Here is a 27,802-nt window from a genome sequence, read left to right as displayed (position 1 = left end):
TTGCTTCCCTTTCTTATGTTCATCTGTTTTGTATCTTAAACTCCTCATGTATATACATGTATACCACATCTTCCGCATCCATTCATTCATCGATGGACATTTAGGCTCTTTCCATACTTTGGCTATTGCTGATAGCGCTGCTATAAACATTGGGGTGCATGTGCCCCTTCAAAACAGCACACCTGTATCCCTTGGATAAATAACTAGTAGTGCAATTGCTGGGTCATAGGGTAGTTCTATTTTTAATTTTTTGAGGAACCTCCATACTGTTTTCCAGAGTGGTCGGACCATTTTGCATTCCCACCAGCAGTGCAAAAGAGATCCTCTTTCTCCGCATCCTTGCCAACATCTGTTGTGGCCTGATTTGTTAATGTTAGCCATTCTGACAGGTGTGAGGTGGTATCTCATTGTGATTTTGATTTGTATTTCCCTGATGATGAGTGATGTTGAGCATTTTTTCATGTGTCGGTTGGCCATCTGGATGTCTTCTCTGGTGAAGTGTCTATTCATGTCTTTTGCCCATGTCTTCACTGGATTGTTTGTTTTTTGGGTATTGAGTTTGATAAGTTCTTTATAGATTGTGTATACTAACCTTTTATCTGATATGTCATTTGCAAATATCTTCTCCCATTCTGTTGGTTGCCTTTAGTTTTTCTAATTGTTTCCTTCACTGTGCAGAAGCTTTTTATTTTGATGAGGTCCCAATAGTTCATTTTTGCTTTTGTTTCCCTTGCCTCTGGAGATGTGTTGGGTAAAAAGTTGCTGTGGCCAAGGTCAAAGAGGTTTTTGCCTACTTTCTCCTCAAGGATTTTGATGACTTCCTGTATTACATTTAGGTCTGTCATCCATTTTGACTTTACTTTTGTGTATAAGAAAGTGGTCCAGATTCATTTTTTCTGCATGTCACTGTCCAATTTTCCCAGCACCACTTGCTGAACAGACTGTCTTTATTCCACTGGATATTCTTTCCTGCTTTGTCAAAAATTAGTTGGCCATACGTTTGTGGGTCCATTTCTGGGCTCTCTATTCTGTTCCATTGATATGAGTGTCTGTTTTTGTGCCAGTACCATACTGTCTTGATGATTACAGCTTTGTAATACAGCTTGAAGTCTGGGATCTCCAGCTTTGGTTTTATCTCCAGCTTTGGTTTTCTTTTTATTTTTCAAGATTGCTTTGGCTGTTTGGGGTCTCTTCTGATTCCATACAAATTTTAGGATTGTTTGTTCTAGTTCTGTGAAGAATGCTGCTGTTATTTTGATAGAGATTGCATTGACTATGTAGATTGCTTTGGGTAATATTAACATTTTAACAATATTTGTTCTTCCTATCCAGGAGCATGGAATAGTTTTCCATTTTTTGTGTGTCTTCTTCAATTTGTTTCATAAGCTTTCCATAGTTTTCAGTGTATATATTTTTCACGTCTTTGGTTAGATTTATTCCTAGGTATTTTATGGTTTTTGGTGCAATTGTAAATGGGATCCATTGCCTGAATTCTCTTTCTGTTGCTTCATTATTGGTGTATGGGAATGCAACCTATTTCTGTGCATTGGTTTTATATCCTGCAACTTTGCTGAATTCATGGATCAGTTCTAGCAGTTTTTTGGTGGAATCTTGTGGGTTTTCCATATAGAGCATCATGTCATCTGTGAAGAGTGAAAGGTTGACCTCCTCCTGGCCAATTTGGATGCCTTTTATTTCTTTGTGTTGTCTGATTGCTGAGGCTAAGACTTCCAATACTATGTTGAATAACAGTGGTGAGATTGAACATCCCCGTCTTGTTCCTGACCTTAGGGTGAAAACTCTCATTTTTTTCCCCATTGAGGATGATATTAGTGTTGGGTCTTTCATACATGGCTTTTATGATCTTGAGGTATGATCCTTCTATCCCTACTTTCTTAAGGGTTTTTATCAAGAAAGGATGCTGTATTTTTTCAAATGCTTCCTCTATATCTATTGAGAGGATCATGTGGTTCTTGTCCTTTCTTTTATTGATGTGATGTCTCACATTGATTGTTTTGCGAATATTGAACCAGCCTTGCATCCCAGGTATAAATCCCACTTGGTCGTGGTGAATAATTTTTTTAAGGAATTGTTGGATCTGGTTGGCTAATATCTCGTTGACGATTTTTGCATCCATGTTCATCAGGAAAACTGGTCTATAGCTCCCCTTTTTTAGTGAGGTCTTTGTCTGGTTTTGGAATCAAGGTAATAATGCTGGCTTCATAGAGTTTGGAAGTTTTCCTTCCATTTGTATTTTTTGGAACAGCTTCGAGAGAGTAGGTGTTAACTCTTTTTTAAATGTTGGTAGAATTCCCCCAGAAAGCCATCTGGCCCTGGACTCTTGCTTTTTGGGAAATGTTTGATTACAAATTCGATTTCTTTACTGGTTATTGGTCCATTCATATTTTCTATTTCTTCCTGTTTCAGTTTTGGTAGTTTATATGTTTCTAGGAATTTGTCCATTTCTTCCACATTGCCCATTTTATTGGCACATAATTGCTTATAATATTCTGTTATTGTTTTTATTTCTGCTGTTTTGGTTGTGATTTCTCCTCTTTCATTGATCTTAGCCAAAAGGCCTAGAAGCGATCTTCTCTTTCATTCTTGATTTTATTTATTTGGGTCCTTTCCTTTTTCTTTTTGATCAAACTGGCTAGGGGTTTATCAATTTTGTTAATTCTTTCAAAGAACCAGCTTTTGGTTTCATTGATCTGTTCTACTGGTTTTTTGTTTGTTTGTTTGTTTGTTTGTTTGTTTGTTTTGGTTTTGATAGCATTGGTTTCTGCTCTAATCTTTATTATTTCCTGTCTTCTGCTGGTTTTGGGTTTTATTTGCTGTTCTTTTTCCAGCTCTGTAAGATATAAGTTTAGGTTGTGTATCTGAGACCTTTCTTCCTTCTTTATGAAGTCTTGGATTGCTATATATTTCCCTCTTATGGCTGCCTTTGCTGTGTTCCAGAAGTTTTGGGCTGTGGTGTTATCATTTTCATTGGCTTCCATGTACTTTTTGATTTCCTCTTTAACTTCTTGGTTAGCCCATTCATTGTTTAGTAGGATGGTCTTTACTCTCCAAGTATTTGTTATGTTTCCACATTTTTTCTTGTGGTTGATTTCAAGTTTCATAGCATTGTGGTCTGAAGATATGCATGGTATGATCCCAATATTTTTTGTACCTGTTGAGGGCTGATCTGTGTCCCAGTATGTAATCTATTCTGGAGAACGTTCCATGTGCACTGGAGAAGAATGTGTATTCTGCTGCTCTAGGATGAAATGTTCTTAATATATCTGTCAAGTCCATATGGTCCAGTGTGTCATTCAAAACATTGTTTCCTTCTTGATTTTCTGTTTAGATGATCTGTCCATTGTGGTAAGTGGGGTGTTGAAGTCTACTATTATGGTATTATTATCAATGAGTTTCTTTATGTTTGTGATTAATTGATTTATATATTTGGGTGCTCTCACATTTGGACCATAAATGTTTACAATGGTTAGGTCTTGGTCTAAAATTATGATGTAATGCCCTTCTTCATCTCTTGTTACAGTCTTTATTTTAAGGTCTAGATTGTATAAGTATGGATACTTTGGCTTTCTTTTGTTGACCATTAGCATGATAGATGGTTCTCCATGCCCTTACTTTCAATCTGAAGGTGTCTTTAGTTCTAAAGTGGGTCTCTTGTAAACAGCATATAGATGGATCTTGTTTTCTTATCCATTCTGTTACCCTATGTCTTTTGATTGGAGCACTTAGTCCACTGACGTTTAGAATGGGTACTGAAAGATATGAGTTTATTGCCATATGTTGCCTGTAGAGTTGGAGTTTCTGGTGGTGTTCTCTGGTCCTTTCTAGTCTTTGTTGCTTTTTTTTTTTTGTTTTGCTTTGTTTTGTTTTTTCATCTTTTCTCCCTTCAGAGAGTCCCCCTTAAAGTTTCTTGCAGGGCTGGTTTAGTGGTCACAAACTCCTTTCATTTTTGTTTGGGAAAATTTTAATCTCTCCTATTTTGAATGACAGCCTTGATGGATAAAGAATTCTTGGCTGCATATTTTTTCTCATTCAGCACATTGAATATATCCTGCCACTCCTTTCTGACCTGCCAGGTTTCTGTGGATAGGTCTGCTGCAAACCTGATCTGTCTTCCCTTGTAGGTTAAGGACTTTTTTCCCTTGCTGCTTTCACGAATCTTTCCTTGCTTGAGTATTTTGTGAATTTGACTATGATATGCCTTGTTGATGGTCAGGTTTTTTTGTTTGTTTGTTTTAATCTAATGGGTGTTCTCTGTGCTTCCTGGATTTTGATGTCTGTGTCTTTCCCCAGGTTAGGGAAGTTTCCACTGTGATTTGCTCACATAACCCTTCTACCCCTTTTTCTCTCTCTTCATCTCCTGGGATCCCTATGATTCTGATGTTGTTCCTTTTTAATGAGTCACTGATTTATCTAATTCTTAAATCGTGCTTTTTTGCCTGAGTCTCCCTTTTTTTTCTGCTTCATTATTCTCCATAAATTTGTCCTTTATATTGCTGATTCGCTGCCCTGCCACATCCATCCTTGATGCCATGGCATCCATTCGAGATTGCAGCTCAGTTATAGCATTTTGTACTTCATCCTGACTAGCTTTTACTTCTTTTATCTCACAGAAAGAGATTCTAATCTGTTTGAAAACCCAGCTAATATTCTTATTATCGTGATTCTAAATTCTGGTTCAGACATCTTGCTTGTATCTGTGTTGATTAAGTCCCTGGCTGTCATTTCTTCCTGCTTTTTCTTTTGGGGTGAATTCCTTCATTTCATCATTTTGAAGGAAGAAAAGGAAATAATAAGTTAAAAAATTAAAATTAAAATATTAAAAACAACACACAAAAAATCAAATAAACGATGCTATCCTAGGTGTGTTTTGGTCTGGTTGTTAAAAGGAGTTTGATAGAGATGAGAAAAAAGGGAAAAATTAGAAAAGATAAAGAAAAAGAAAAAAAAAGAAATGAGAAAAAGAAAGAAAAAAAGAAAAAAGGCAACGTTTGAAAATTTGAAAAAAAAAGAAATGAAGAAAAAGGGACAACATTTGAAAATTTGAAAAAATGAATACAATGAAATAGAATAAAATGAAATGGTGGAAGTAAAATATAATTTGAAAAATTTACAAAAAAATATATAGCAGAAAAAAATTAAAGAAAAATTTTTATTTATTTATTTTTTTTTTACGTTTTATTTTTGAGACAGGGAGAGACAGAGCATGAGCAGGGGAGGGTCAGAGAGAGGGAGACACAGAATCCGAAACAGGCTCCAGGCTCTGAGCTGTCAGCACAGAGCCTGACGCGGGGCTCAAACTCACGGACTGCGAGATCATGACCTCAGCCGAAGTCGGCTGCTTAACCGACTGAGCCACCCAGGCGCTCCAAGAAAAATATTTTTAATAAAAATTGAAAATAAAAATATTTTTTTCTTTTTCCATATTCAAGAATAATAAAGGAAAAGAAAAAGAAAAAAAATTGAATAGACAGACCAGCAAACAGACTGAAATACAATTTAAATTACATCAGTTTCCCCTAGAAGTCAAAGTACAAAGCACTTTATAGTCCATAAACTAAGCAGGCAGAGAAACTTGTGGTGTTCCTGAATAGTGAGGTTGGCCCAGTTGGGCAGGGCTTAGTGTAACATCTCCATTCTCCACTAGATGGCGCTGCTTAGCTTACTGGTTGGACTGCTGTGGCACTTGTAGGTGTGTATGTGCATTCATGGGAGGGGTGAAAATGGTGTCACCCAGTTACCCAGTCTCTAGTATCGGGACTCTGTTCTCCTTGATCAGCAATCGCACACCTGTCCTTTGTCTCTGGCTTCCATCCACTCCTGCTTTTACACTGTCCGTGACCAAGCCATCAGGTTGCCAGGTGACCCCTCCCTCCTGAGTTTTATCTCAGATGTGGCTGTGTTTCCCAACCCATCACTTCTGTGGGACTGAGGCTTTGACCCACTCAGACCTTCTGGGGGAGGGTCTCACTGAGCAGTGGCTGGGTGCCCGCCTACCCCCAGGAATGTTCATGGGACCATGCTGCTGCCAATGCCCAGAGACTGTGGCTAGGTGCGAGCCACCCCAGAAAAAGTTCATGTGATCATGTAGCAGCAGCAGTTCAGAGATATGGTAAATTACAACACACATCTGGCACCAGGCTTCACCCTTAACGTCCTTGTTTCAGCACCATGGAACGTGGCTGTTCTCCAGGGTCCACTGGGATCTTTCCTTGCGGGGTGGCCGCAGAGCCTCTACCAAATGTCCTCCCAGCAGGGGAACCGCCTCTCCCCATTTGGCCCAAGGACTCCTTGGACCTTGCTTTTTGCTCCTGGGGATTCACCCTTCCCTCCAGAGCACTGCCAGGTATAGAGCTGTGGAGTTTCAGACTCTGCTCTCCCCCTGTTTATAGAGTCTTAATGGAATTTAAACCCTCTACTTCCTCCTTTCTCCCTTTTTTGTTCAGTCCCTGTAGCTGTTTCCATTTTTCCACTTTCTCTTCAGCTGCTTTTGGTGTGGGGTGGGGGGTGCTTTTCCTGTACTCCCTTCCCCCATCTTCATCCTCTCTCCACAAGCAAAAACAGCTCCCTGCCCTCTGTGGCTTCTCTCTTTCCCAGTTCACCTCTCTATGCCACGTACCTGCTGAGTTCTGGGGTTCAGGTTTGTGCAGATTATTGTGTTAATCCTCAAGTATGTTTTCTAGGTGTATAGGATGGTTTAGTGTTGATCTGGCTGTATTTCATGGATAAGAGATGCAAAAAAAAAGCATCCAAGCTGTTCCACCATCTTGCCCCTCCAAATTATATCTTTTCTTAAGTAAATATCAAGTACCATTTTTTGAGATTCAGAGAAAGACTGCACAAGCTGCCATATTCAGAGAGATAAAGGTTGCCTCCTGGTTGGTCATGGCTAATGTTCACTGTTAGATTATATCTCCATATTAGAGAATCCAGAATCTGTAGCCTGCTCTTCTCCCACATGAACACTCACATGAGAGATGCAGCAAGCTGTGCATCACCTCATCATGTTGTTGTCCTGTTTGGATTTCAGATGCTCAGTCCCTGGTATGATGAATTCCTGGATGAAGAGGACTACTGGTTTCTCATTTTTACAGTAGGAGGGACTTTGAGTTGGGGAGGAATCAAGAGGTTCTAGGAAGAAAAAAGAACCACTTCTCTCTTAAAAGCCTTACTTGTCGAAGTAAAGGAAACTTTTATTTCTCCCAGAGGCAGCTGGGAGTTGACATGGTCTCCCAAGGAAAAAGACTCAAGTGCAATAGCTGACTTTGAACAAGTCACATTCGTATAGAATTTCTCCCTTGTATAAATGGGTTTCATTAGAAGAGGGTAGGGGCTGCCGTGTAAAGGAGCAATGGTTCTTAACAAAATGAAAGCAATCAGCATAAGTTTACCTGACAAGGAGGCACAGGAGGACTGGGCTATTACAAATCTTGCTTCTGGTCTAGTTCCTATAGCAAATGCTATCTGCCCCCATTCCCTTCTCTTAGACTCAGACCAAGTTCATCAGAGACAAATGGCATAAAAAAGGATCTATAAGCAAAGAAGAGAACATTCTTCTTTATAAGAGGTGTGAGGAATCCCTGGAGCTAAGCCAGGGTCTGGCTAACATGGAGAAAATGGATTCTCTGCAGTGGCAAAAGATAGCTACTGAGGACCTGAGACAAGGCGGGTCTCTCCAGGTAGAACTAAAGTCTCCGGTGCTTCAAGCAGGTAAGGGCAGTCATCATAATTTTTTTTTTGCCCTAACATATAGACAACTTCAAAATATTAATATTTAACATTTAGTGATTATTCCCTGTACATCAGTACTGTGCAATGCAAAGATTACCCCATTTGATATTCAAATAACCTGTGAGGTAAATACTGAGTAACTGAGGCACAGAGAAGATAAGTGACTTTCCCAAGGTCACACAGTAAGTGGCAGAGCCAGGATCTTACTGACTGACTGGCCTCTACTAACCCTGAAGGGACCCAGAGCACTCAAGTTTGGCGAGTCAGCAAAGCATCACCTCAGTTATAAAATACCTCATTTTTTTTTACGTCTGATAAGCATGTTCCACCTTACCACACCTCCTTCAGAGTCATGTCCAAGAAATTCTGTGAATATATTTTTAATAGCTACTCCCCTCTCCTAACATAACACAGCAGCCCACTCAGGCAGTGAAGAGGAGTGGTTAGGAGCACAAGTCTCCACTGTCTCAGAGGTCTGGGTTATATCCTAACTCTGCTAGTGACTGTAAACTTTAGCAATATATTTAACCTCTCTTTATTTTTTTTTTTTCAACGTTTTTTTTAATTTATTTTTGGGACAGAGAGAGACAGAGCATGAACGGGGGAGGGTCAGAGAGAGAGGGAGACACAGAATCGGAAACAGGCTCCAGGCTCCGAGCCATCAGCCCAGAGCCTGGCCCAGAGCCTGACGCGGGGCTCGAACTCACGGACCGCGAGATCGCGAACTGGCTGAAGTCGGACGCTTAACCGACTGCGCCACCCAGGCGCCCCTATTTAACCTCTCTTTAATCTCGTTTTCTTGTCTTTAAAATGGGACTAATAGTAATAGGTTTGTTGTGAAGATGACCCAATGTCATCTATGAAAGCTACTACCACAATGGTTGGCAATAGTAAAAGTCCAATAATGTTAGCCATTAATATCAAAGTTGAACAAACTGCTTTAATTATCTATGCTGAGGCCATCAGGATTCTGCAGTATTTCTCAAACTTCGATCCGCAATAAATACATTTGACTTCAGGGAACATATACTTGCATATATGTGCGTGCATATATGTGGAAAATACTTTCTCAAAGCAATACTTACCCTTATTATATAAGATGATATACTCTAATATACTATCTTAGAATATTTTGTTCTATTTAGTTTTGTAAAACCTGGTGATGACAATTTTTTGACACGGTGTTGATTCATGACCTACACTTTTTTTAGAGAGAGAGAGTAGGGGAGGGGGAAGAGAGGAAGAGAGAGAGAAAGAGAGAGAAACTTCAGCAGTCTCCATGCTTAGCAAGGAGCCTGACGCAGGGCTAAATCCCAAGATCCTGGGATCATGACCTGAGACCTAAGCTGAAATCAAGAGTCAGACGCTGAACCCACTGAGCCTCCCTCAGTGGCACCACATGACCTACACTTTTCAAAACACAGCAGGGTGGCTGGTGATGTGGGCAGCAAAGAATTGCACAAAGAGTAGAACAATAAGCAGGACAGAGTTTATTTACTCTCCAAGGGAGAGACATCACACATCAGGACAGATGTCAGCACTGAGCTTCTGTTGGGCTGGGCCTTTTAAAGGTTTTGAAGGATGTGAGAGGGTTTCAGCTGCACCCATGGTGGGCTTGTGGGAAAGGGGTCAACTCTTAGGGAGAGCAGGAGGTGGCAGGCTTTTTGAGGGGCTTCGTCTGGGACTTGTGTGGGATGTGGGTTGTGGTCTGGCTAGAGAAGAATATTTTGTAGGTGGGGTCTACTTCCTGAGAATGGAGGGCACCATGACCTAGAAAAACAAACAGAGCCAAGTACAAACACCTGTGAGTTTTGTCTGTAAGCCTGGCTTTGGGGGTGGGTGTGGGGGACTTTGAATAGATTCTTTTCAGTAATAGTAAGCAAAAACTTTGGAAATTCAGTTCCATAATTCCCTTGCTCTGTGAGCCTGGACAAGTTACTTATCTCTTTGAGACTCATTTCGCCAACTAAGGAGTGGAGATAATGGCCCCTATTTGGTAGGATTGTTGAGGGGATTGAAGGCAATGCTTTTACACAGCAAGCAAGCATTCAATAAGTAGTAATTGTTAGATTACACTAAAAAATGTAATATTCAACTCTTATAAAACTTTGATGTGCACTCCATATACAAAATTCTTGCCTCTCAGAGCCATGTTTGGGCATGAATTATTTAAATCTAGCATGAACAAGCCCTCTGTTTCATATCATAGTTTTACCTTCTTTCTAAATCCTGAACATTCCAGAATGTATCTCAGAAATCAAGAAAAAAGTGGAAGAAAGGATGGCTGATAAATATCACCATACACATACTGAGCAATAGGCATTCCTTTGGTGGTCTTGGAGTGCCAGGTATGGCTAAGAAGAGTGAGAAGTACTCTCCATGGTGATTCCTCTTCCCTCTCCCCCAGAACACATCATGACTTCTTCCACCACTGCTTTTTTGAAATGCAAGTCTCTTTTTTGAAATGCAAGGCCCTGATGAAGGGCCTCCTGTACATTTGCCAAACCCAGAGCCCTGACTCCCAGGTGGGCTAATGCCTCCACTCAGGCTGCACCATAAACTCACAGAGCACCAGAACTAGAATACTTTCAGCTTTCATATGGAGAAAATGAGTCTCTGAGAAGTGGGAAGACTTGTCCAAGGTTGGTCAGCAAGGGAGGGATTGGCCCACAACTAGAAACCTGAATCTATTGCAGGAATGATATACTGTGCTTACAACTTACAGCCATAGTCCCCTGGCTGATAGATGATAATGATGACAGTGACAACACTGACATAAGGACAACCAACATTTGTGAGTCCACACCCCAGTATTCCTTCTAGATTCCACCTTTATAACCTTCGGAAAACACTGGACTGCCTTAAGAGAGTTCCTGGAGAACTATGTGAGATTAGACTTACTTTAAATCTCAAAACTCACAACATGATTGAGTGTTTTCATGTTGGTAGGAAGCAAGGTGCTGCTAATGTGCCTCTATTGCCCAGTACATGATTAAAACTTCCTTGATGTCTCAGTCTTCCTGTCTCATCTGATTTTGGATACAAAAGAGGTATTTCCTCTCAATTCACTATGCATGACTAGAAATGGTGTATGCCTATTTATAGAAAAAATAATTTACTTTCAAGGGACAATGATTTGCAACTGTTAATGATATTCAGACACGTGAGCTGTTAATTCTTAAAGTAATTCCCAAAGGCAAAGCCAAGAAAGAGAAAGGTCCTAGCACGTTATTTGAAATATACCATCCCTAAGTGTGCCAAATTCTTTGAAGCAATGGTAGAATGTTTGAAATACATTTGCAATTCTTTCTCACAACACATGGCTGCTTTGAAGGGATCAATACTCATTTGGATGAATTACGTCTTGTATATCTGTTAACAATTAGTACTTACTTCAAAGTCATATCTCAGTTACCCTAATATCCCTCAGGCAGGAAATCTCCATAGGTCAGGTGTCCCCAGGAAGGGAAGAATCCTTTCAGTCTAGAGAGGAGAGAAGATGATATTTCCTTACTTCTAATTTGGCCTGGGGAACTTGTATTCCTTGTGTAAACATTTCATTAAAACACTATTGTAAAAAAAAAAAAAAAAAAAAAAAAAAAAAAAGAGGTTAGAGAGGGAGAGAGCCAAAGCATAAGAGACTTTTAAAAACTGAGAACAAACTGAGGGTTGATGGAGGTTTGGGAGGAAGGGAGGGTGGGTGATGAGTACTGAGGAGGGCACCTTTTGGGATGAGTACTGGGTGTTGTATGGAAACCAATTTGACAATAAATTTCATATTTAAAAAAATTTTTCTATCAGCTCTATACCAGAAGGGGCACAGATAGTAAAATAAATTAGACCAATCATCATTTCCTGTGTTCCTCAATTAAACTGTTAACATAAAAAAAGAAAATACTATTGTCCTACTTAACTAGCATTTTAAAGGTAATACCTTCAATAAAAAGTGTATAAATCTTTGAGCTAGAGTGGGCAATCAGACTCTATACCTTTCTTTCCTACTTAACAGACCTAGAGAAAATGTCCTTTGGGGAACTCTGCTATAAGTATCCAAAGGTGGCCATACAGAAGATCAGTGATGACTATAAAATATATTGTGAAAAAGCACCTAAAGAAGGTAAGTGTTTACAACTCAGAGATAGGTTTGAGAGTCTCCAACCTCAAGAAGCATATGCCAAGAGAAGAGCCATGCTTCTTCTGAAATGAGGGATGGTCAGGAGAGAATGACCATGTCTTTTTCTCTCCTACACAGCCACCAAAGGGCATCATGAAACTGGCATGCAGTTATAAATGAATGGGGGTGGTGATGAAAACTGTTAATTCCTACCTTCTTACCTGGTTATCACCCTGGTGTTTTACATAATGCACATGTGTCCTCTAACAAATTTCTTGGAGTTGGAGATGCGTGGAAGGAGGTTTGTTGGTGTATGTTCTTAGTCATAACACCTTTAAAGAAATGAAGAAAGCAAAATTGGTGAAGGTAGATGCTGAAGTGCAGGGCAGTTACAGTAGGCCTCAGCAGATCCCATAGATGAAGCTCTAAAGCTAAGATGGCCCTTTGGAGTAGTCCCTCACTGAAATAGGGATTTTTTATTTGTTTGTTTGTTTTTCCTTTCTAATTGACTCAAAAGAGATTTGGCTGCCTGTGGGGAGGCTATAACCTCAGTCAGCACCCTTTGGCTGAGACAATAACCAGAGGGGCCCTCAACTATCAGCTCTCTGCAGCCAACACCTCAGACAGCTGGGGAAGTGAGTGCTTTGGTCCTAAAAGGGGGATCTGAGCTATGCGTCACACCACCCTCTACTGTCCACTTGCTTTGTATAGAAATTTCACCCCATCTTGGAACAGATATTCCAGGATTCTAGTTGGTTCCTTTTCCCAGGGAGCTTATACTAGAAGGGCTGACTCACACTACTACAGCTTGTCTGGAGACAACAACAAGTACTCCTCTTTTCCTCCCCTGCCACCCAAACTAGAGTCCCTTTATTCTCAGCTAGCGTCTCTGCTGATCTTGGGGAGCTTACCAAGAAGGATGACCTCCATGTCATCCTTGTCATCTCTGAGGGACCTGAACCCCTGGTCATCATGACCTCTCAGGCTGTGGTTGCTGCACTTGACAATTAATCACCAAAATTGGGCAGCAGAATACCAAGACTGCCTAATGAATTCTCTGCCCCTGCTCTGTTACTGATGACCCTGATGATAGTCAATTACCCTGTCAGTACAGTAACTTCTTTGCTTGCCTGCTAGCTTCTTGGCCTAAGGAGCTTAAAGTGATTAAGTGCCTTCTGGGTCCCTAGTAGAAGCATTCCCGCTCTGGGAACCCGGATCTCTAGACTGGCAGTGTCCAGTACAGGAGCTACTAGCATCATGTGGCCATTGAACACTTGAAATGTGTCTGATACGAATAGGTACATAAAGTACATAAAATTAAAATTAATTTCATCCTTTTTCTTTTATTCTTTTTAATGTGACTCCTAGGAAATTTAAAATTATATGTGTGATTCACGTTGTATTTCTATTGGACAGCTCTGGTCTAGACCCCAGAACCTAAAGTTATAAGGATTAGAAATTTCCCTAGTTAAATCACTTATACTGATGGTAAATGGATTACTACTACCTTTATCCTTTTCCTCCACACACGTATATTCTACTTACTGGAGACACAACAACTTATAATGGTCTTCAGTTTATCCTAGAAGTTGATGTCCCATTTCCTAAGATCATATCCAAGCTGGTTTCACAGCTACACCTTCAAAAAACAGTTCTGTTGCTCTACCAGGCCAGCAGCTCTCATAGTTGATAGAACTAGTGGATCCTATCATCAAATGTCTGTTGTCAACCCCCTGGGATGTAAGTGTATCCCTTGGTCAGAGGCAATGTTATGTGGGATCTCATTCAGGGATCTTGTAAGCCCCCTGATAGCAATGCTGACTGAGACCTTGTAAGTAGGAATTCTTGTCAGTTCGAGTCAAGATGAATTGATGCCCTTGCCAGAATAGAAGTGACCCAGTGTTATCAACTTGCCACCAAGTGGGTGGTTAGTTTTCTATAAGGGTTGTTGAAATACTTGGGCTTAACATTTGTGTCTGTTGCTGAAAAGTTGAACATTTGGCAGCAATGGTAACTAAATCAGCTTTGGTGAGTGTGGGGCCTATGCCACTGATTCCATACACAACCTCTATCCCTGACATCTAGCTACTCTGTTCATGAGTTCATTGTGCCAGCACTAAGGTGGATTATGGCAGAAATTTGCTGACATCACTGTGCAAGTCATTCTGTCTACTTGGTTGTTTAGTGCCTCTTTCACAGTGGTTGTTTATTAGTGGGCTTTAGGACACAATACAGGGGTGCCTGGGTGGCTCAGTTGGTTGAGTGTCTGACTCCTGACATCGGCTCAGGTCATGATCTCATCATTCATAAGTTCAAGCCCCACATTGTGCTCTGCGCTGACAGCATGAAGCCTGCTTGGCATTCTCTCTCTCCCTCTCTGCCCCTCCTCCACTTGTGCTCACACACACTCTGTCTCTCAAAATAAATAAATAAACTTTTAAAAAGACACAACACAAGGGCGCCTGGGTGGCTCAGTCGGTTAAGTGGCCGACTTCGGCTCAGGTCATGATCTCTCGGTCCGTGAGTTCAAGCCCCACGTTGGGCTCTGTGCTGACAGCTCAGAGCCTGGAGCCTGTTTCAGATTCTGTGTCTCCCTCTCTCTGACCCTCCCCCATTCATGCTCAGTCTCTCTCTGTCTCAAAAATAAATAAACATTAAAATTTTTTTAAAAATAAAAAAAATAAATAAAAAAATAAAAAGACACAACACAAAGATTTTCATTCTTTATGCTTACTCTCATAGATCCATCCACATGTGTCTTCCTCAGACTTCCTTGCTCGCAGTACTCTTTTTAAAAGAGAAATTTAATTTTTTAAATGATTATTTTTTTAAGTTTATTTGTTGTGATATACAGAGAGAGAGAGACAGAGAGAGAGAGAGAGAGAGAGAGAGAGACAGAGAGAGAGGAGGGGCAGAGAGGGAGAGAGAGAATCCCAAGCAGGCAGGCTCCATGCTGTCAGCACAGAGCCAATGCGGGGCTCGAACTTACGAACTGCAAGATCATGACCTGAGCTGAGACTGAGTTGGATGCTTAACCAGCTGAGCCACCCAGGTGCCCCTTTCCCAGTATGCTTTTTAAAAAAAGACTTTATTTGTTTAGAGTAGTTTTAGGTTCACAGAAAAATTAAGAAGGATGTACAGAGATTCTCATATGCCCTCTCCCCCAACACTTGCACTCTCACATCATCAACATGCCCCATCAGAGTGCTACATTTGTTAAAATTGATAAACTTATATTAACAAATTATAATCACCCAAATCCATAGTTTACCTTAGGGTTTACTCTTGGTGTTGTACATTCTACGAGTTTGAAAAATGTATAATGACATGTATTCATCGTTATCGTATCCTACAGAGTATTTTCACTGCCCTAAAAAACCTCTGTGCGCTAAAAGTCCTAATAAGCTCCACATATTCATACCTCTCCATACTGCCAACCCCTGGCAACCATTCATATTTTTACTGACTCCATAGTTTTGCCTTTTCCAGAATATCATATAAATTGAAATCATATAATATTGTCTTCTTTCACATGATAATATACATGGTATATATACATGGTATATATACATATACATGGCAAATATACATTTAAGCTTCCTCCATGTCTAATTTTTCCTTGATAGCCCATCTCTTATTAGAACTAAGTAATATTTCATTGGTTAAATGTACCAGAGTTTATTTATCCGTCCATCTACTGAAGGATATCTTGGTTGCTTTCAAGGTTTGGCAATTATGAATAAAGCTGCTATAAGCATCCATATACAGGTTTCTGTGTGGTCATAAGTTTTTAATTCTTTTGGGTTAATGCCGAGAAGCACAATTGCTGGATCTCACAATAATAGTATGTTCAGTTTTATTTAGAATTGCCAAACTGTCTTCCAAAGTGGTTGTACAATTTTGCATTCCCACCAGTAATGAAAGAGAATTTATGTTGCTTCACATCCCCAATCATCATTTGGAGTTGTCAATTTTGCAAATTTGGGCCACTTTAATAGGTGTTTAGGGGTATTTCATTGTTGCTTAATTTGCTTTTTCCTGATGATATACAATGTGAAGCATCTTTTCAAATGCTATTTTCTATGTATATACTCCTTTGCTGAGGTGTCTGTTAAGGTTTTTGGCTCATTTGTTAATAAGTTTGTTTGTTTCTTTATTGTTGAATTTTAAGAGTTTTTTAATATTTTGAACAACAGTTCTTTATGAGATATGTTACTTTCTAAGTGTTCTCTTGCTTTCTCTAGTATTCTAATTGTTGTTCATAGACCAGAAGTATTTAATTTGGATGAAGTACATCTTATCAATTCTTTCTTTCAAGGATTATGTCTTTGCTATTGTATCTAAAGAGTCATTGCCAAATCCAAAATTGTCTAGATTTTTCCTATGTTACCTTCTAGGAGTCTAAAATTTTTGCATTTTACATTTAGGTCTATGATTCATTTTGAGTTCATTTTTGTGAAGGGTATAAGGTGTCTGTCTGCACTGATTTTTTTTTTTTTTTTGCATGCGGATGTTCAGCAGTTTCTGTGCTATTTGTTGAAAAGACTATCTTTGCTGCATTCTATTGCCTTTGCTCTTTTGTCAAAGATCAGTTGGTTTTATTCATGTGGGTCTATTTCTGGGCTCTCTGTTCTCTTCCATTGATCTATTTTCACCAATACCCCATTGTCTTGGTTACTGTTGCTTTACAATAAGTTTTTTTATAGTAAATCCTGAAGTCAGTCAATGTTAGTCTTCTGTTTTTCTCATTCAATATTATATTGGCGATTCTGTGTTTTGCCTACCCATAGAAACTTAGGGTCAGTTTTCTAACACAGGTGTAACTCATTTTATTGTGCTTCATTTCATTATGTTTGCAGATATTGCATTTTTATATACTGAATGTTATGGCAACCCTATTTTGAACAAGTCTATTGGCACCATTTTTCCAACAGTTTTTGGTCACTTTGTGTATGTCACATTTTGGTAATTCTTAAAATATTTAAACATTTTTAGTATTATTTTATTTGTTATGGTGATCTATGATCAATGATCTTTGATGTTACTGTTGTTAAGTGTTTTGGGGTACCACAAACCTCACTCATATAAAATGGCAAACTTAACTGATGAGTGTTGTGTGTGTTCTGACTACTCCTAATGACTGACCATTCCCTCATCTTTCTCCCTCTTCTTGGGGCCCCTTATTCCCTGAGACACAACAATATTGAAATTAGGCCAATTAATAACCCTACAATGGTCTTTAAGCATTCAGGTGAGAGGAATAGTTGCACGTCTCTCACTGTAAACCAAAGCCAGTGATGATTGGAGTGCCTGGGTGGTTCAGTTGGTTAAGCATCTGACTCTTGATTTCAGCTTAGGTCATGATCCCAGGGTCAAGGGATTGAACCCCAGGTTAGGCTCCGTGCTGACAGTGCAGAGCCTGCTTGGAACTTCTCTCTCCCTCTGCCCCTTCTCTGTTCATGCTCACTCTCTCTCTCTATCTCTCTGTATCAAAATAAATAAATAAACTTTTTTAAAAAGCTGAGAGGACTCAGAGGGGAAGATGGTGGTGTAGTAGGACCCTGGGCTCACCTCATACAACTGATCACTTAGATTCCACCCACATCTGCCTGAATAACCCAGAAAACCACCAGAAGACTAGCAGAACAGACTCTCTGGAGCCAAGCGTAGACAAGAGGCCCATGGAAGAGAGTAGAAAGGGCGGAGAGGCAGTGTGCACTACGAGGACTGGCAGGAGGGAGCCAGGGTCGTGGAGGGGCAGCCCGCCCAGCAAGGCAGAGCCCCCAAAGTCTGGCTTGAAAAAGTGGAGGGGCAGGACTCCATGAGTTCTGACAGCCAGCGGGACTTAACATCTGGAATGTTAAAGGTCAACAGCTTTGCTTTCCGAGACTTGGGAGGGCGAGAGGACACCAGGAGGGAGAGTTGTTGAGTCCCAGAAGGACAGAGCTCGGTGGGGGAAGAGAGGTGAGGGCAAGCGCCATCTCCCTCTCCCATCCCCCAGCCGTAATCCCAAAGGAAACCAGTTCCTGTCACCAAACTTGCTTGCACCACACAAACGCCCAACACGGTGCTTCTGTGGATCCATCCCTCCGACGAGTCTGTCTCCCTCCCGGTGCTGCAGGGCCCCTCCCACAAGAGACCACTGATGGCAAAGCGAGCTAAGCCTGCCCGTCCTGCCCCTGTGCACCTTGCGGATCCACCCTGGCTAATATGCCAGATCCCATCAAAGCAGCACCACAAGCCTGGCAGTGTGCAAGTAGCCCAGACAGGGGCTACACCACTCCACAATGAGTCCTGCCCCTGGGAGGGGGGAAGATAAGGTACACACCAGTCTGACTGTGGCCCCAGCGGTGGGCTGGGGGGCAGACATCGGGTTTAACTTTGGTCCTACCCACCAACACAAGTTACTCCAGACAGCATAGGGGAAGTGCCCTGCAGTTTGGAGCCACCCCAGGGATTACCCAAAATGACAAAATGGAAGAATTCTCAAAAGAAACTCCAGGAAGTAGCGACAGCTAACGAAATGATCAAAACCGATTTAAGCAATATAATGGAACAAGAATTTAGAATAATAGTCCTAAAATTAATTGCTGGGCTTGAAAAATGAATAGAGGACAGCAGAGATCAAGGGGCTAAGAAATAGCCATGAGCTAAAAAATGCTATAAATGAGATGCAAAATAAAATGGAGGCAGCCATAGCACGGATTGAAGAGGCAGAGGAGAAAATAGGTGGATAAGAAGATAAAATTATGGAAAAAGAGGAAGCTGAGAAAAAGAGAGATAAAACAGTGCAGGAGTATAAGGGGAGAATTAGAGAATTAAGTGATGCAATCAAACGGAACAATATCCATATCATAGGAATTCCAGAAGAAGAAGAAGAGAGAGAAAGGGGCTGAAGGTGTACTCGAACAAATCATAGCTGAGAACTTCCCTGATCTGGGGAAGGAAAAAGGCATCGAAATCCAAGAGGCACAGAGAACTCCCTGCAGAAGTAACTTGAATCAATCTTCTGCATGACATATCATACTGAAACTGGCAAAATACAAGAATAAAGAGAAAATTCTGAAAGCAGCTAGGGATAAAACAGGCTGTAACTTACAAAGACCCACAAAACTGGTGGCAGATCTAGTTACTGAAACTTGGCAGGCCAGAAAGGAATGGCAGGAAATCTTCAATGTGTTGAACAGAAAAAATATGCAGCCGAGAATCATTTATCCAGCAAGTCTGTCATTCAGAATAGAGGAGAGATAAAGGTTTTCCCAAACAAACAAAAACTGAAGGAATTCATCACCAGTAAACCAGCCCTACAAGAGATCCTAAGGGGGATTCTGTGAGTGAAATGTTGCAAGGACTACAAAGTACCAGAGACATCACTACAAGCATAAAACCTACAGACATTACAATGACTCTAAACCCATATCTTTCAATAATAACACTGAATGTAAATGGGCTAAATGCTCCAGCCAAAAGACATAGGGTATCAGAATGGATAAAAAAAAGCCCAAGACCCATCTATTTTCTGTCTACAAGAGACTCATTTTAGACCTGAGGACACCTTCAGATTGAAAGTGAGGGGATGGAAAACTATTTATCATGCTACTGGAAGTCAAAAGAAAGCTGGAGTAGCCACACTTATATCAGACAAACTAGATTTTAAATTAAAGGCTGTAATAAGAGATGAAGAAGGGCATTATATAATAATTACAGGGTCTATCCATTAGGAAGAGCTAATAATTATGAATGTCTATGTGCTGAATATGGGAGCCCCCAAATATATAAAAAAATTAATCACAAACATAAGCAACCTTATTGATAAGAATGTGGTAATACTCCACTTACAACAATGGATAGATCATCTAGACACAGGATCAATAAAGAAACAAGGGCCCTGAATGATACATTGGATCAGATGGACTTGACAGATATATTTAGAACTCTGCATCCCAAAGCAACAGAATACACTTTCTTCTCAAGTGCACATGGAACATTCTCCAAGATAGATCACATACTGGGTCACAAAACAGCCCTTCATAAGTATAAAAGAATTGAGATCATATCATGCACATTTGCAGACTGCAATGATATGAAACTTGAAATCAACCACAGGAAAGGGTCTGGAAAACCTCCAAAACCATGGAGGTTAAAGAACACTTTACTAAAGAATGAATGGGTCAACCAGGCAATTAGAGAAGAAATTCAAAAATATATGGAAACAAATGAAAATGAAAATATAAGAATACAAATGCGTTGGGATGCAGCAAAGGCAGTCCTGAGAGGAAAATACATTGCAATCCAGGCCATTCTTAAGAAACAAGAAAAATCCCAAATACAAAATCTAACAGCACACCTAAAGGAAATAGAAGAACAACAAAGACACCCCAAATCCAGCAGAAGAAGAGAAATCATAAAGATCAGAGAAGAAATAAACAATATAAAATCTAAAAAAAAAACAACTGTAGAGCAGATCAATGAAACCAAGAGATGTTTTTTTGAAAAATTAAACAAAATTGATAAACTTCTAGCCAGGCTTCTCAAAAAGAAAAGGGAAATGACCCAACTAGATAAATTCATGAATGAAAATCCCTCAGAAATATAAGCAATTATCAGGGAATACTATGAAAATTTATATGCCAACAAACTGGGCAACCTGGAAGAAATGGACAAATTCCTAAGCACCCACACACTTCCAAAACAGGAACAAATAGAAAACTTGAACAGACCCATAACCAGCGAAGAAATTGAATCAGTTATCAAAATTCTCCCAACAAATAAGAGTCCAGGACCAGATGGCTTCCCTGGGGAATTCTACTAGACATTTAAAGCAGAGATAATACCTATCCTTCTCAAGCTATTCCAAAAAATAGAAAGAGAAGGAAAACTTCCAGACTCATTCTATGAAGCTAGCATTACTTTGATTCCCAAACCAGACAGAGACCCAGCAAAACAAGAGAACTACAGACCAATATCCCTGATGAATACGGATGCAAAAATTCTCCACAAGATACTAGCAAATCGAATTCAACAGCATACAAAAGGAATTATTCACCATGATCAAGTGGGATTCATTCCTGGGATGCAGGTCTGGTTCAACATTCGCAAATCAATCAATGTGATACATCACGTTAATAAAAGAAAACATAAGAACTATATGATCCTGTCAATCGATGCAGAAAAGGCATTTGACAAAATACAGCAACATTTCTTAATAAAACCCCTCGAGAAACTCAGGATAGAAGGAACATACTTAAACATCATAAAGCCATTTATGAAAATCCCACAGCTAATATCATCCTCAATGGGGAAAAACTGAGAGCTTTTTCCCCGAGATCAGGAACACAACAGGGATGTCCACTCTCACCGCTGTTGTTTAACACAGTATTAGAAGTTCTAGCATCAGCAATCAGACAACAAAAGGAAATCAAAGGCATCAAAATTGGCAAAGATGAAGTTAAGCTTTCACTTTTTGCAGATGACATGATATTATACATGGAAAATCCGATAGACTCCACCAAAAGTCTGCTAGAACTGATACATGAATTCAGCAAAGTCTCAAGATACAAAATCAATGTACAGAAATCAGGTGCATTCTTATACACTAATAATGAAGCAACAGAAAGACAAATAAAGAAACTGATTCCATTCACAATTGCACCAAGAATCATAAAATACCTAGGAATAAACCTAACCAAAGATGTAAAAGATCTGTATGCTGAAAACTATAGAAAGCTTATGAAGGAAATTGAAGAAGATATAAAGAAATGGAAAAACATTCCATTCTCATAGATTGGAAGAATAAATATTGTTAAAATGTCAATACTACCCAAAGCTATCTACACATTCAATGCAATCCCAATCACAATTGCACCAGTATTCTTCTCAAAGCTAGAACAAGCAATCCTAAAATTTGTATGGAACCACAAAAGACCCCAAATAGCCAAAGTAAGCTACCCAAAGACCAAAGCAGGAGGCATCACAATCCCAGACTTTAGCCTCTACTACAAAGCTGTAATCATCAAGACAGCATAGTATTGGCACAAAAACAGACACATAGACCAACGGAATAGAATAGAAACCCCAGAACTAGACCCACAAAAGTATAGCCAACTAATCTTTGACAAAGCAGGAAAGAACATCCAATGGAAAAAAGACAGTCTCTTTAACAAATGGTGCTGGGAGAACTGGACAGCAACATGCAGAAGGTTGAAACTAGACCACTTTCTCACACCATTCACAAAAATAAACTCAAAATGGATAAAGGACCTGAATGTGAGACAGGAAACCATCAAAACCCTAGAGGAGAAAGCAGGAAAAGGCCTCTCTGACCTCAGCCGTAGCAATTTCTTACTTGACACATCCCCAAAGGCAAGGGAATTAAAAGCAAAAATGAACGATTGGGACCTCATGAAGATAAAAGGCTTCTGCACTGCAAGGGAAACAACAAACAAAACTAAAAGGCAACCAACAGAATAGGAAAAGATATTTGTAAATGACATATCAGACAAAGGGCTAGTATCCAAAATCTATGAAGAACTCACCAAACTCCACACCTGAAAAACAAATAATCCAGTGAAGAAACGGGCAGAAAACATGAATAGACACTTCTCTAAAGAAGACATCCAGATGGCCAACAGGCACATGAAGAGATGCTCACTGTCACTCTTCATCAGGGAAACACAAATCAAAACCACACTGAGATACCACCTCACACCAGTCAGAGTGGCTAAAATGAACAAATCAGGAGACTATAGATACTGGCAAGGATGTGGAGAAATGGGAACCCTCTTGCACTGTTGGTGGGAATGCAAACTTGTGCAGCCACTCTGGAAAACAGTGTGGATGTTCCTCAAAAAATTAAAAATAGATCTACCCTATGACCCAGCAGTAGCACTGCTAGGAATTTGCCCAAGGGAAACAGGAGTGCTGACGCATAGGAACACTTGTACCCCAATGTTTATAGCAGCACTTTCAACAATAGCCAAATTATGGAAAGAGCCTAAGTGTTCAGCAACTGATGAATGGATAAATAAATTGTGGTTTATATACACAATGGAATGCTACTTGGCAACGAGAAAGAATGAAATCTGGCCTTTTGTAGCAACGTGGATGAAACTGGGGAGTGTTATGCTAAGTGAAATAAGCCATACAGAGAAAGACAGATAGCATATGTTTTCACTCTTATGTGGATCCTGAGAAACTTAACAGAAGACCATGGGGGAGGGGAGGGAAAAAAAAGTTAGAGAGGGAGAGAGCCAAAGCATAAGAGACTCTTAAAAACTGAGAACAAACTGAAGATTGATGGGGGGTGGGAGGGAGGGGAGAGTGGGTGATGGGCATTGAGGAGGGCACCTGTTGGGATGAGCACTGGGTGTTGTATGCAGACCAATTTGACACTAAACTTCATATTAAAAAAAAAAAAAGAAGATTTAGATCCTTAAAAAAATAAAAATAAAAAAATAAAAAGCTGAGATAGAATTAAAGCTAGGCTTCTTGTGACTGAGAGTTAGCAAAGTTGTGAATGCAAAGAAAAAGTTCTTGAAGGAAATTGAAAGTGCTACAACAGTGAACACATGAATGATAAGGAAGCAAAATAGCTTTACTGCTGATATGGAGAAACTTTTGATGGTCTGGATAGAAGATCAAACCATACATAACCTTCCCTTAAGCCAAAGCCTAATCCAGAGCAAGGTCCTAAACCTCTTCAATTCTATGCAGGCTGAGAGAGGTGAGGAAGCTGCAGAAGAAAAGTTTGAAGCTAGCAGAGGTTGGTTCATGAGGTTTGAGGAAAGAAGCCATCTCCATAACATAAGTGCACGGTGAAACAGCAAGTACTGATATAGGACCACAGCAAATTATCCAAATCTAGCTAAGATAATTCAAGAAGGTGGCTACACTAAACAACAGATTCTCAATGTAGCACAAACAGTCTTATATTGGAAGAAGATGCCATTTAAAACTTTTCACTGCTGGAAAGAACTCAAGGCCTGGCTTCAAACCTTCAACAGACAGCTGACTCTTTTTAGGGGCTAATGCATCTGGTGACTGTAAGTTGAAGCCAATGCTCATTTACCTTTCTTACCTTTAAGTGTAGGGCTCTTAAGAATTATGCTAAGTCTACTCTGCCTATGCTCCATAAATAGAACAACAAAGGCTGGATAATAGCACTTCTGTTTATAACATGTTTATAACAAAATAAAAGTATTTTTAAATTTTTTTAATGTTTATTTTTTGAGAGAGAGACAAGAGTGTGAGTGGGGGAGGAGCAGAGAGAGACACACACACACAGAATCTGAAGCCAGCTGTGCTGACAGCTCAGAGCCCAATGCGGGGCTCGAACTCATGAACTGTGAGATCATGACCTGAGCTGAAGTCAGACACTTACCTACTGAGCCACCCAGGCGCCCCATGATTTACTGACTCTTTAAAAAATGTTTTTAATGTTTATTTTTGAGAGAGAGAGAGAGAGAGAGAGAGAGAGACAGAGCATGACTGGGGGAGGGTCAGAGAGAGAGGAAGACACAGAAACCGAAGCAGGCTCCGTGGTCCAAGCTGTCAGCACAGAGCCTAACGTGGGGCTCGAACCCAGAAACTGCGAGATAATGACCTGAGCCAAAGTTGGACACTTAACCGATTGAGCCACCCAGGCGCCCCAGTTTTACTGACCATTTTAAGCCCTTTATTGAGACCTACTGATTTGATAAAGATTCCTTTCAAAATATTACTGCTCATTGAGAATGCATCTGGTCACCCAATAGCTCTGATGGAGATGTACAACATTAATTCTGTTTTTATGCCTGCTAACACACCATCCGTCCTGTAGCCCATGGATCAAGGCATAATTTTGACTTTCAAGTATTATTATTTAAGAAATGCATTTCTTAAGGCTCCAGCTGCCCTACATAGTGATTCCTCTAATGGATTTGGACAAAATAATTTGAAAACCTTCAGGAAAGGATTCACCATTCTAGTACCATTTAGAATATTTGTGATTCATGAGAAGAGGTCCAAATATCAACATTAACATAAGTTTAGTAGAAGTTGATTCAAGTTCCCATAGATGACTTTGAGGGAGGGGTTCAAGCTTCAGTGGAGGAAATAACTGCAGATGGGGTAGAAACAGCAATAGAACTAGAAACAGTAGTGGAGTCTGAAGATACGACTGAATTGCTACAATCTTGTGATAAAACTGGAATGGATGAAGAGTTGCTTGATGATGAGCAAAGAAAGTTGTTTCTTGAGATGAAATCTACTTCTGGCAAAGATGCTGTGAAGATTGTTGAAATGACAACAAAGGATTTAGAATATTACGTAAACTTAGTTGGTAAAGCAGTGGTAGGGTTTGAGAGGATTGACTCGAGTTTTGGAAGAAGTTTTGTGGGTAAAATGCTACCAAACACCATTGCATGCTACAGGGCAATTGTGAAAGGAAGAGTCAATCAATGTGGCAAACTTCACTGTTGTCTTATTTTAAGAAATTACTACAGTTATCCCAACCTTCAGCAACAACCACTGTGATCTGTCAGCAGCCATCAACATCAAGGCAAGACCCTCTACCAGCAAAAAGATTACCACTCACTGAAAGCTGTGATGATGATTAGCATTTTTTTATGGTTAGCAATTTCTTAGCAATGAAGTGGGTTTTTTTTAATTTATTTTTTTAATTTACATCCAAGTTAGTTAGAATATAGTGCAACAATGATTTCAGGAGTTGATTCCTTAATGCCCCTTACCCATTTAGCCCATCCCCCCTCCCATAACCCCTCCAGCAACCCTCTATTTGTTCTCCATATTTAAGGGTCTCTTATGTTTTGTCCCCCTCCCTGTTTTTGTATTATTTTTGCTTCCTTTCCCTTATGTTCATCTGTTTTGTATCTTAAAGTCCTCATATGAGTGAAGCCATATGGTATTTGTCTTTCTCTGACTGACTAATTTCGCTTAGTATGATACCTTCTAGTTCCATCCATGTAGTTGCAAATGGCAAGTTTTCATTTTTTTTGAATGCCAAGTAATAGTCCATTGTGTGTGTGTATATATATATATATATATATATATATATATATACGCACACACACACACACCACATCTTTATCCATTCATCCATCGATGGACATTTGGGCTCTTTCCATACTTTGGCTATTGTTGATAGCATTGCTATACACATTGGGGTGCATGTGCACTTTCAAAACAGCACATCTGTATCCCTTGGATAAATACCTAGCAGTGCTATTGCTGGGTTATAGGGTAAGTTCTATTTTTAATTTTTTGAGGAACCTCCATTCTGTTTTACAGAGTGGTTGCACCAGTTTGCATTCCCACCAGCAGTGCAAAAGCGATACTCTTTCTCTGCATCCTCGCCAACATCTGTTGTTGCCTGAGTTGTTCATGTTAGCCATTCTGACCAGTATGAGGTGGTATCTCCTTGTGGTTTTGATTTGTGTTTCCCTGATGATGAGTGATGTTGAGCATTTTTTCATAGGTCAGTTGGCCATCTGGATGTCTTCTTTGGACAAGTATCTCTTCATGTCTTTTGCCCATTTCTTCACTGGATTATTTATTTTTTGGGTGTTGACTTTGATAAGTTCTTTATGGGTTTTGGATATTAACCCTTTATCTGATATGTCGTTTGCAAATATCTTCCCCCATTCTGTCAGTTGCCTTTTAGTTTTGCTAATTGTTTCCTTCGCTGTGCAGAAGCTTTTTATTTTGATGAAGTCCCAGGAATTCATTTTTGCTTTTGTTTTCCTTCCCTCTGGAGAATTGTTGAGTAAGAAGTTGTTGCAGCCAAGGTCAAAGAGGTTTTTGCCTGTTTTCTCCTCGAGGATTTTGATGGCTTCCTGTCTTACACTTAGGTCTTTCCTCCATTTTGAGTTTATTTTTGTGTATGGTGTAAGATTCCTTTTTCTGCTGTCCAATTTTCCCAGCACTTGCTGAAGATACTGTCTTTATTCCATTGGATGTTGTTTCCTGCTTTGTCAAAGATTAGTTGACCATACGTTTGTGAGTCTATTTCTGAATTCTATTCTGTTCCATTGATCTGAGTGTCTCTTCTTGTGCCAGTACCATACTGTCTTCATGATTACAGCTTTGTAATACAGCTTGAAGTCCGGGATTGTGATGCCTCCAGCTGTTGTTTTCTTTTTCAACATTGCTTTGGCTATTCGGGGTCTTTTCTGGTTCCATACAAATTTTAGCATTGTTTGTTCTAGCTCTGTGAAGAATGCTGGTGTTATTTTGATAGGGATTGCTTAATTTTTCTTGAGATTTCTTCTTTGACTTATGTGTTATTAGTATGTTGTTTAATTTCCATGTATTTTGAGATTTTCCAGTTATCTTTCTGTTATTGATTTCTAGCTTAATTCCATTGTGGTATGAAAGCAGATGTTGTATAATTTCTATTAAATTTTTAAGATGTGTCTTATGGCCCAGAAAGTTATCTATTCTGGTGAATGTTCCATGTGGGCTTTTGCAGTATGTACAGTCAGCTGTTGGATGTATCTATAGATGTAAATTATATCCAGTTGATTGATGGTGTTGTTGAGTTCAACTATGTCTTTGCTGATTTTCTGCCTTCTGTATTTGTCTATTTCTGATAGAGGGGTGTTGAAGTCTCTATGTATGATAGTACAGTTATAAATTTCTTCTTGAAGTTTTACCAGGTTTTGTTCATGTAGTTTGATGCTCTGTTGTTAGGTGCATACACATTAAGGATTGTTATGTCTTCTTAGAGAATTGACTCTTTTATCCTTATGGAATGCCCTTCTTTATCCTTGATAGCATTCTTTTTCTTGAAGTCTACTCTGTTTGAAATTAATATAGTTACCCCTGCTTTCTTTTGATTAATATTAGCATGGTATATTTTCTCCATCCATTTACATACAATCTATGTTTTTATATTTAATTTAATTTAATTTAATTTAATTTAATTTAATTTAATTTAATTTT

The 27,802-nt window shown here is 39.6% G+C and overlaps 1 protein-coding gene across 13 annotated transcripts in view; it reads left to right on the top strand.

Moving 5' to 3' along the window:
- The window catches only part of RGSL1 (regulator of G protein signaling like 1), a 203,461-nt gene that overhangs the window by 20,609 nt on the left and 155,050 nt on the right, over positions 1–27,802 (top strand). For all 13 annotated transcript variants that reach the window (XR_006214097.1, XR_006214094.1, XR_006214093.1 and 10 more), the window contains 3 exons: positions 7,049–7,111; positions 7,506–7,728; positions 11,759–11,866. Coding sequence is in view for 5 of the 13 variants with exons in the window: in XM_042976599.1 (XP_042832533.1) it covers positions 7,049–7,111; positions 7,506–7,728; positions 11,759–11,866 (394 nt within the window). In the remaining 8 variants the exon portion in view is untranslated. The remainder of the gene's footprint in view (positions 1–7,048; positions 7,112–7,505; positions 7,729–11,758; positions 11,867–27,802) is intronic.

This window comes from Panthera tigris, chromosome F3, assembly GCF_018350195.1.
Source record: "Panthera tigris isolate Pti1 chromosome F3, P.tigris_Pti1_mat1.1, whole genome shotgun sequence".
NCBI classification, from domain to species: Eukaryota; Metazoa; Chordata; class Mammalia; order Carnivora; family Felidae; genus Panthera; species Panthera tigris.
Note: the sequence above shows the minus strand (reverse complement) of the source record. Positions and strands in the feature narration are given on the sequence as shown.